The following is an 11,180-nucleotide window of genomic DNA, read 5'->3' on the forward strand; positions in this document are numbered from 1 at the left end:
TACCTGAAAGCGTATTTATTGCTGTTTATCGTAACGAGTTTAAAACATATATTTATATTGAACATTTGTTTGTACAGAGGTGTAATAGTTTCTAACTAAATTTATGCGGCATGCAGCAAATGGTGTATTCAAGAAAAATCAAAAAAACAATCAATCAGATTCAACCCTTATAAAATACTGACTTTTCGAATTTTGTCCCGTTGACGAGCGTACTTCCGGAAGTGGAAGTACAACGCAACGTTACTTCTTTTCCTTATTCTTCCTTCGAAACACACTCACTTGTGCACATTAAACATTTCTCTTCTTACTCTTTTGCTTCAAACACGTCTCGACGACGCTTTGCGTCGGTCACATCAGATTATCGATTTAAAAAATGGTTCCGTCACAGCCCCTACCGATTATGAGAGGGAGAGAGGGTTGGCGATCAGTTGGCCTATTTGGGTCGCTCTCCGTCCTGCACCTCCTGGAGGCGTTCGTGCTCGGGGATCCACTTTTTGCGGGCGCGCTCGAACGCTTCGACGATGCAGGAGCGGAACAGCTTCTGGTGCAGAACGTACGCGCTGACGTGGCCCGCGTCCAGGTAGCGGATCTCGGCGCCCGGCCAAATGTCCTCGAGGCTGCTGCAGCCCTCGCGTGGAATGTACGCGTCGTCTTTGGCGCAAACGGCGATGATGAGCGAGGTGTCGTACGGGACGGAGAAGTTCTTGAGGTGCGTGCACTCGTCCATCATGCCACGCATGAACTGGAGCGCTTCGCGTTCCCACCAGCGCGTCTTGGACGGGTCAATGCGCTCGCGCTTCTCTGCGGGGTCGTTGCTGTTGCGCCAGCTGATGTACTCCATGATTTTGGTTCCGAGCGATTTGGATGGGCCGGTTTCGGGTGCCGGTTCTTCGGTTTTGACCTCCAAAATTAGCTTGTCGCTGTCAGTCTTGTTTTCCGCTTTGTAGTTTTTGAGTGCCAGCTGGATTTTGAGGTTCAGCTCGTCGATTTCCTCCTGGGTCAGTTCGCACTTGACGTTCGACAGCAGCTTCTTGAGCAGCGGCTCGGACAGGTTCAGCACGTTCGTGTGGTTGATGTGGATACGCTTCTGCTCGTGCTCGGGAGTGGTCTCGCGAATCACGGTCAGATTCACGTCCGAGCGGGCGTCGCCGTTCACCAGATTGTCCACTTGGTTGAGATCTTTCTTCAGTTCTTGTACGGATTGATTAAAGTTTTGGATAAAGTGTTGACCGGCGAGGAATGCATCATCGACGACGGTCACCATCTTGGACAGGCGCTCACGGTAGTTGCCATCGGAGAAGTATTGCGTCTGGAGGACGTCCCAGTTGATGCTGTGACTCATAACTCCTTCGGTGAACACGGCCGACGCCGTGGACCAACTCAGACACGGTACCAGCACCAACGGTTTGGGCCAGTTCGTGGCAGCCAGCGACGCCATGTGGCCGCCCATCGACAGGCCGGTTATTCCCAGCGGACCGTATCCGTTGCGTTCGCACCAATTCAGCAGGACCAGCGACTCAAGCACCAGGCAACCTCCCATCACGAAGATGTCCGACACGTTGTGAAGACTAGAAGCTCTAAAAAAAGAACAACGAATCAGTATCAACCCTTCAAGCTCTGCTCTTCAAAAGATCCCTTACTTTTGATCCTTTGGCTTTCGCATCCCGTAAAACGGATTCTCCAGAATAATCGCACCCAGGTTGGCTTCCTTCAGCAGCGGCTTCGCAATCAAGTTTCGTCGCTTCCAAAAGTACTACAACGAAAAAAGAAAAATCAAACTCCATACCTCACCACCCCAAACTGGTCAAACTCACGTGATCCCCGGTGCCCGCCAGGTGGATGCACACCGGCTTGTACCGCTCGTCCCGCCACTCGTTCGGCAGCAGGATCTGGAAGTGGGCATCCTTGACGGCGTCCGGCACCAGCCCGGGCAGGTAAATCTCCAGCGGCGTCTTGAAGCGCCCCTCGAGGATGCGACAGTCGGACGTGAGCTCTTCCTTCGTGATTTCGACCGGGTAATCACGCGGAACCAGCTTCGAGCAGGCCGTGCGGTTCGAGATGATCTTGCGGAACTCGAAGAGTCTGTCGGGGGAGAACGGTTGGATTAGGCTCGGGGTAACGATTACGATAAGTACGGAATTGTTTAGACAATTGGACGGAACACAGTACTTTTATTACAGTACAATGTAATGTCGAAACTATGGAAAAATAAACTTTTTTTAGATTTTTTTTTAATGAAACACACATAAACAAAAAATAAAGTGAATAAACACACACACACGCTAGTCAAAATTAACCTGTTTCAATACTGCAGAGCGTGGACCAGAATAAACCAGTTGCGGAAAACCATGCTCGTACCTAAGAAGTAACCATATTTCCACCCAGAAACTCGACCACAGATAGGATCCGGATTTGGCCTGTTCATGCATTCTAGGGGAATTATACAAAACTTTGCATGAACTTCTAATAAGTCAAATTCGGTATAAGAAACATATCATGGATACGATTATTGGATGATTTCTGTTTGTCCGAATAATCGAATCTCGAATTTGTTTTTTTTTTTTTGTCTAATGTTATATGTTTGATATTAACTAATGTTTCAGGCGTTTTCAATAACTCTATAAATGCTCATTTAAAAAAAATTATTAATGGCTGAAATTTAAATTTTCATGTCCAATCCTGAGCTGATATATAAATTGTTGACGAAGAACGTCTAAGAACTCTATACATACAGGATAGCAATCCATAATTTAGATGAAAAACCGTTTCATCTCCTGCTTTCTTATTATCTATAGGAAAGCTATGCTCCACCTTTTTGGGAGCTGCAAAAAAAAGCCATGAAAGAGTGGTGGGAGTCGACTGCCAAAGCGGGAATAGCACAGCTCTTAATTTTTTTCCTTCGCTCTTCGTCATTTTGGTTATGCTTGTGACATTACCACTGCCATGTACATACGAGATAAGAAGAAACGCTTTCAAGAAAAGTTACGCAATGCGCATTCATTTCGTTTCGTTATCAGCAATTAAGGCTTAGTTTTTAAATTATGAAATATCTTTTTTTTATATTCAACAAAACTAAAAAAATCAGAAATTTAAAAATTCACTAACTTTTTCGTGATTGAAATACGCATCGTTTGTTACCCAAAAAAGTACAGGTCATCGCTCAAATTTTCAAAGTATCGTATAGTATAGTGCAACAGTCAAAAAAACGTCAAAATTCTAATATTCCTAAACTTTTAAATTCTTAAAATCATAAACTCTAAAATTAAACCATTCTTAAATTCTTAAATTCTTAAATTCTTAAATTCTGAAATTCTGAAATTCTGAAATTCTTAAATTTTTAAATTCTTAAATTCTTAAATTCTTAAATTCTTAAATTCTTAAATTCTTAAATTCTTAAATTCTTAAATTCTTAAATTCTTAAATTCTTAAATTCTTAAATTCTTAAATTCTTAAATTCTTATATTCTTAAATTCTTAAATTCTTAAATTCTTAAATTCTTAAATTCTTAAATTCTTAAATTCTTAAATTCTTAAATTCTTAAATTCTTAAATTCTTAAATTCTTAAATTCTTAAATTCTTAAATTCTTAAATTCTTAAATTCTTAAATTCTTAAATTCTTAAATTCTTAAATTCTTAAATTCTTAAATTCTTAAATTCTTAAATTCTTAAATTCTTAAATTCTTAAATTCTTAAATTCTTAAATTCTTAAATTCTTAAATTCTTAAATTCTTAAATTCTTAAATTCTTAAATTCTTAAATTCTTAAATTCTTAAATTCTTAAATTCTTAAATTCTTAAATTCTTAAATTCTTAAATTCTTAAATTCTTAAATTCTTAAATTCTTAAATTCTTAAATTCTTAAATTCTTAAATTCTTAAATTCTTAAATTCTTAAATTCTTAAATTCTTAAATTCTTAAATTCTTAAATTCTTAAATTCTTAAATTCTTAAATTCTTAAATTCTTAAATTCTTAAATTCTTAAATTCTTCAATTCTTCAATTCTCAAATTCTTAAAAACTATTTTTTTAAATCTAAAGAACTCCGTGAATGTGAAATTTAAAGATTCCTAATTTTCTTCAATCCTTAAATGACGTTATCCTAAATTACAGAAAATCAGATAACTTCGGAGCATTTTTAGTCATATTCTAGGCTGGAGAAACAAATTTTGAGAAAAATCCTGAGTGAAATTTTGCCGAAGACATCGGAGAATTGAGTACGAACTGTTTTTAAATGTTTCAAATCCCTACAGTTTGAATTTTAAAATGTTGAACTTTCGAATGTTTATTTTTTTTCAAAATTTAGAATTTTATATAGTTTTTAATTTCTGAGTTTTTCAATTTTGTAATTATTTTTTGTATCTTTTAATTTTGGAATTTCGAATTCTCTACACACTTAGTTGTTTAGATTGGTAAGCCATCGGTCAAAATGAACAACATTTTACCAAATTTCGGTTATCCAATGAACAATAATGAACTTCATTACCGAATTTTGTTTAATTTTTACCAATTTAGGTAATTTTCAGTTCGGAACAGTTCAGCAGTTGAAAATTCAGTAAACAATCTAAGTGTGTAATTCTTGATTTTTTAAATCAAGAGTTTTTTTTAGATTCTACAAACATATAAAAGACAATAGCTTATAAAACCTTGAAAAACTCTAGAAATTATGTTTTCAAGTTTAAAATATTTTGATATTTTTTTTTAATTGCTGAATGTTTTTTATGCTTTGAATTTAAGATTTTTTATTGTAAGAATTTTTGAATTACTGAATTTTTAACTTCTTGAATTTTAACAATTTTTGAATTTATGAACTCTGAGAACTAAATTTTAGGTTCTTAAGCCCTATGTTGATTATGTACGACGATAAAAATACCCTCATTTTTTTTTTGTTTTAATGCAAAAAAAATACAATACAACATTTTACAATTGATCAACTTGAGATCAACTATGGTCCCCTCACAATGATCTGTTAAGTAGGACCTTGTCTGTCAAGGAAGGCCACAAAGCGAGCCACGAAGTAAGCTTTTCAAAATTGATACAGACATCCATTTAAAATCGGTTGTGCGAATGGTCATTGTACTCAGAAAAATAAGCTTTATCGTTGTGAACAATAATATCAGCAATTTAAGCTTAGTTACCAATTTTAGATTTCCAACATGACCATATCAAAAACACAATTATTTAAACTTTTGTAATTTTCAGTTGGATTAATTTAGCAAATAAATAAATAATTTAGATTTGCAACTTTTTCATCAAAACAATGCAAACAAGCATCGGGCAAAGAATCGTTAAAAGCACTTTCACTTTCTGTCCCTTTACAGCTGGGTCTTACTTTTTGTAGACCTTTCCTAGACCTTAATGAATTATCAAGAACTAAGATTTAAAATAATACTATAACAGAATCGTCAAAAAGGCAGAATAGGTACTTGAAGTTCACGTCCGTGTTGTCCGTGTCCGAAGTGCTCTTTCAGGGGTAAAGTTCCTACATTCTTTGTACTTAAAGTTTACGTCGACGTTAGGGAAACGTCCATTTTGTTTGAAAGTTCTCATGTGATCAACTTTATGTTGGTTCATCATTTAAAGCAGTCATCAAAGTAGTCCACTCAACACTATCTACCGCGAAACGAAACGATCAATAAAACTCATAATAAATATTAATCTTAATTCTGAAGTACTGCCAGCACACTTTGATTAACACTGCACTTTCCTAAAACCCTCTTTGTTTGTATTTTGTCTGCGAATTTCTTCTTAAAACCAATAGTTTTCTTGTTTATTTCTACTCTTCACAACGGTCACAACCCCTTGCTATTTATCCACCCTGCCAAGGATAACATAAAAAAATTGCGTAGCGCATCGTTGTGTTTACTATTTTTTCCTCGAAACGTCCTTGGACCAATGTGCAAGCAAAAAAGAGAATGGATTCATTTCGACAACAACAACTAGGTATCCACTTGTAAACAACGCGCAGCGGAGAGGAGGCTCGTCCGCCTGTTTAGAAGTGTGGTGAGACATTTTCCTCACGATTCGAGAAGCTTCCACGGAACTAAAAGTTGTTTACCGCCGATATGGGCGCTCAAAATAAATATAATGCGAATATATCGTTTTACGTTCGTTTCGAAATGACATCAAAGCAATAGATTGCATTCCTTGCACTTGTTATGCAACCTCCCTTAGGTTTGCTCAAACATCCGGCAGTTCAAGGTTTAAATTTAGAACCAAACCGCAGTTGAATGTCCGTTTCCATGGCGACCGACAACTACTATTGAAACAACAAAGGCCCACTTGCTTATGACTAAGCGGCAAGTTGGCAGAAATCTTTGTTCCATGGCACACTGCCAGGCAGAAAATCTTCTCTTATCACTGGATTTGCACACAAAATTTACTCTCACTGTCGTCGTCGTGGTGGTCACTTCACGCCACCCCGGTGCTGTCCAGTGATAAGAGGCTGATTAACCTGTGCCAATTTGTTGCTTCCACATGGTCCAGATTTTGCTCGCGTTTCGTTCCTTTGTGTGTGCGGAGATTATGTCACGACGGCGTCAACGTACCTTTCGAGGTTCTCCGGTTTGCCCCAGCCCTTGCAGAAGAACTTGGTCAGCAGCAGGGACCGGTACAGTCCGTCCAGACGGGATGGTGGCATGGTATTACGGACGATGCTTCCGGCGGCTCCTTGCGAACGAAAATAGCGCGCAGCCGTCACTTGGCGGGTGTGCACAAAAGTGGTCCGATGTCTCGGTTGTTATTTTCGCCGAGACTCGCGAAATGCGAAATGTTTTCTTGCTCACGACGCACGCACACAGCCAACTGGTGGATAAAAATAATGTTTTCTTCCTTTCTTATCGCGTTTGCACTCCTGGGCTGGAAATTGCGTCGTAGAATCTCGTTCCAGGATATCCTTAAAATGAACTTCTTTCGCACCAGCTGCGCAAATTTCCGCTTTGCACTCGACTTCCCAGGTAGACTCTCGAGACGTCTGACCGGGCCGTTCCGAGGTTCGAATACTATTGACAACACCCGCGGCGGCGGCACCCCCCACACGGACGGCGACTCACGACGACGACGTCCGAACGATGAATGTGTGTTGAGCTGCTGCTGTGGGGCGGCGGCGGCAGTGTTTACAAAATTTTGACCACCCTCTCTCACCACTACCAGAGCACGGCTTCAAGCACACTCTCACAGCTGATGATGATGATGGCGATGATTCGTTGATGGGGACGGAAGGTTGTCTTGGTGTAAAGAAAACGGGAAAATTTGAAACGTAAAAATTTTGATGTTGTCCTGTCAAGCTAAGAGCGTAGTAAATAAGTACTCACAGCATACTAATTACTTGATTTTCTTGAAAATTACAAATTTTTATGCGTGAACATATTTCTTTGTCTGCCAAGTGTCAAATTCTTTTCGCAAAGAGAAGCAGCCGCGTGCATTTAGGTAAATAAATTCAGATTTCAACCAGGCTTGCCACAAATACAGATTTTTTTGGCACATACCAAACACTCAATCGAGTATAACTTTGAAGAATAATATTCTTACCAAAAACTGATCATGCCAAAAGATGCTTACAATGTTTATCTTTTTGGCCAATTTAACAAAAACTGCTCAAATTTATTTTAACTGTAAAAAAAAATTCGTTTGTGTTTCGGGCCTGTGCTGAAAAATCTGTATTTGTAGCCTGATTTCAACTCGGATCGTCTTGCGCCCTTCTACAAAGTTGTAGGTTATTTAATTTCCTACAAGAATCTCGCACTTGGACAGTTTTGGGCGAGACCTGCGCCACCTGCTGCAAAAATCCTGAAGCGATGTTTTTCCCCATACATTTTTGTGATTTTTCCCATATAAACTTCAACGATGAAAAGCGACCCCTTAGTGCATCTCCAGCGCGGGTTACAAACATCGAAGCAAATCAAATTTGAACCCGACGTCAACCTCGCCGCGCTCTCATTTGCTCACAGTTCTTCGGGATTTTACTTTGCTACCCGCTGTTCTGCTGGTTTGCTACTGCGGCACGGAAAACTGAATCATGCACGGAAAAAATTTTTTTTGTATAAAAAAATAAAAAAAAATGACAAAATTTCAAAAAAATAAAGACAGTAAAAAAGAACTATAAAAATTAAAAAAAAATTAAAAAAACTTTTAAAAATTTTTTAAAAATATAAAAAATTTAATAAAATATAAAAAAATTAAAAAAATTATAAAAAATAAAAAAAAATAAAAAATTACAAAATTTAAAAAAAATAAAAATTAAAAAAAAAATTAAAAAAATTAAAATCTAAAAAACATTTTTTTTTAAATTCAAGAAAAAATTTTAAAATTAAAAAAAAACAAATTTAAGGAAATTCTAAAAAATTAAAAACTGGAAAAATAAAAACAAAAGATTGAAAAAATTAAAAAAAAAATAAACAGGAGGGAATCCATAAACCACGTGGACACTTTAGGGGGTATTGCGATTGTCCACGATCCATACAAAAAGTTTTTTTGTTAGGACAATTGTCCACGCGGGGGAGGGGGTGAGATTTCCAAAAAGTGTCCACGTGGTTTGTGGATGGTCCCGAAATTGAAACAATCAAAAATATATTTAAAAAAAACCTATTTAAATTAAAAAAACAACAACAACAATTAAGCTATTCAATCGTATTTTTGATTTTTTTATTTTTGAATTTTTGTATTTTTAAATTTTAAAATTTTCGAATTTTTGCATTTTTAATTTTTTTAATTATTGCAAAAATAAGCTATTTCAACACTTTTTTGTATTTTTAAATTTTAAAATTTTAAAGTTTTTGACTATTTGAAATTCATTTTTTTATTTTTTTTTATTTTTTAAATTGAATTTTTAAATTTTGAATCATACATAAGAGCAGACATACAAAAATCTCCGAAACACGCATTCAAAACATTAAAAAAAAATAAAAAATGACAAAATTAAAAAAAAATAAAATTGAAAAAATAAAAATTTAAATAAAAATTAAAAAAAATAAAGAAAAATTTAAAAAAAATTAAAAATGAAAAAAATTAAAATATAATTTAAAAAAAAATAAAAAGATTTAAGAAAAATCTAAAAAATAAAAAAAAAATTAAAAAAAAATAAAAATTTAAAAATAATAGAAAAGTATTTTAAAAAATTGAAAAATAAAACAAAATAAAAAGATTGAAAAAAATTGAAAAAAAATAAACAGAAATTGAAAAAAATAGCATAGCATAGCATAGCATTGGTGTCTACCCGTAGCTGCTACTTCGTTATTGACCAGGACCCCCAAACATTGCTCCGTGGACCACAGATGAAAAGTAGGAACCAATCATCACCCCTTCGCAATTTTCAAAGATCCCTATCATGCTGATCAATACCGACGCCGGCCACGACCAGTGGTAAGACACGGGGAAGTGGATGGGAATGTTAGTCCGATACTTGAGTGATGGGACCGCCAAATCGACTGCGTCTCCGACAAAGTATCACATGAGTTTTGAGGAGTTAGTAAGATGGGTATGAGGTCAGGATTCACTGTGGTAGGTGATGCGACCATAAGCAATTTGTTTATCGGTTGAAATTTTAAAAATCTTAGGCAGCCGGCTGCGGAAAGATAGCTATCTAGGGATTTAAATATAGTATTAATTCGACCGCGATTCTCCAGAAATTGTCCGTCGGCGTGCCTTCCGATCAACGGTGATGTAGGAAGGGCTTGATTTATTGAAATGATTATTGAAATGATATAGAAAGGGCTTAATCCAGCAATACGACTTGCTAGTCTCAAAAAAAAAAAATAGGTACGTTTTTATAGAAAACTATAAATAGAGAACAACACAAAAAAACTCATCGGCCAACGAACGCGAGTGGAAAAAAACAATGAAAAAAAAGAAGGTAAAAAAACAAATAAATAACACGAAAAAACAGGACTGCGCGTCCACACAGGCACCGCACTCAAATTGAAAAAATAAATAAACAGAAATTGAAAAAATAAAAAAAATAGCAATTTAAATTAAAAAAAAACAACAACAATTAAGCTATTTAATCGCATTTTTGATTTTCTTTATTTTGAATTTTTGTATTTTTAAATTTTAAAATTTTTCGATTTCTTGCATTTTTATTTTTTTTAATTTTTGAAAAAAAATAAGCTATTTAAACACATTTTTGAATTTTTGTATTTTTGAGCTTTTGTATTTTTAAATTTTAAAGTTTTCGATTTTTTGACTTTATAGAGAATTTGCAGCAAAACTAAATGGCGTAAACCTATGATTTTTAGAAAAAAATGTGTTTTTTCCTTCCTAACCAACATTTTTATAAAACTTATGCCGGATTCGGATGAGAAAAATTATTTCCAACAATTTGGTGTATAACTTTCCCATATTTGTTTGATTTTTCTATGAGAAAATTGTAGATTTAGAAAAAGATAGTAATTTGGACTATTTGGCAAGAAAGTCTGTCAAAAATCAATACAAATTGTTGAATATACGTTAACACATCTGTTATCAACTATATAACTGTTTATTTCATTGGTATATACGGGAAACTCATTTTTCGTGTTCCAAAACATGTTTTTAAAGAAAAAGGTCACAAATTTTTGCGCGCCCAAAAGTTGATGTTCATTATTCTAAAGCAAAAAATTTTTCTCGTCTTTTGCAACCAGTTTCATTAAGATTGATGCAGGGAATCATGAGAAATAAGCGATTTTGTTCTTCAATCCAGCAGAAAGGAATACGATTTTTGGCAAGTAACCTAATTTTGGCGCCACCTACATTTGAAACACAGTCACGCTGCAAAACCTCAATGAATTTTCAATTTTTTGAATTTTTAAATTTTTGAATTTATGAATCATACATAAGAGCAGCACGGTGCTCAAAATACCGTTATTATGAAAAAAAATATGCACTCCGAGATTTTGGGGTCTATCGATTCCTTACACCATAGCGCATCTTTGTGCAAAAAATAAAAACATTCGCTGATGTAGTTTTCGAGATACAGCCCTTTTAAGATGTTACATCCGATTTTTAATAAGAAAACCAAAACAATCAATACAATTTCAGCACTTTAAAGAATATGCATTTCGAGATAAAGGTTTTTTTTGCTTCATATGACTGTCAAGTATCTCTGGGCCAAGTTTTAGAAGGTTTGCTGATGTAGTTCTCGAGATACAGCCATTTTAAAATGTTATTTCCGATTTTTTCAAAGAAAATCCATAAAATCAATACAATTTCA

The 11,180-nt window shown here is 35.4% G+C and overlaps 1 protein-coding gene across 1 annotated transcript; it reads right to left on the reverse strand.

Annotated features, from left to right (window-relative positions):
- Positions 1-7,080, reverse strand: LOC6033083 (protein ABHD18). Its single transcript, XM_038262099.1, has 4 exons — positions 6,544-7,080; positions 1,815-2,082; positions 1,641-1,753; positions 1-1,577 (listed from the first exon to the last, which is right to left on the reverse strand). Exons 1-4 carry the CDS (start codon positions 6,633-6,635, stop codon positions 434-436), a joined length of 1,617 nt encoding a protein of 538 aa, XP_038118027.1. The 5' UTR covers positions 6,636-7,080; the 3' UTR covers positions 1-433.
- Between the last annotated feature and the right edge of the window lie 4,100 nt (positions 7,081-11,180).

Source organism: Culex quinquefasciatus, chromosome 3 (genome assembly GCF_015732765.1).
Source record: "Culex quinquefasciatus strain JHB chromosome 3, VPISU_Cqui_1.0_pri_paternal, whole genome shotgun sequence".
Lineage (NCBI taxonomy): Eukaryota > Metazoa > Arthropoda > Insecta > Diptera > Culicidae > Culex > Culex quinquefasciatus.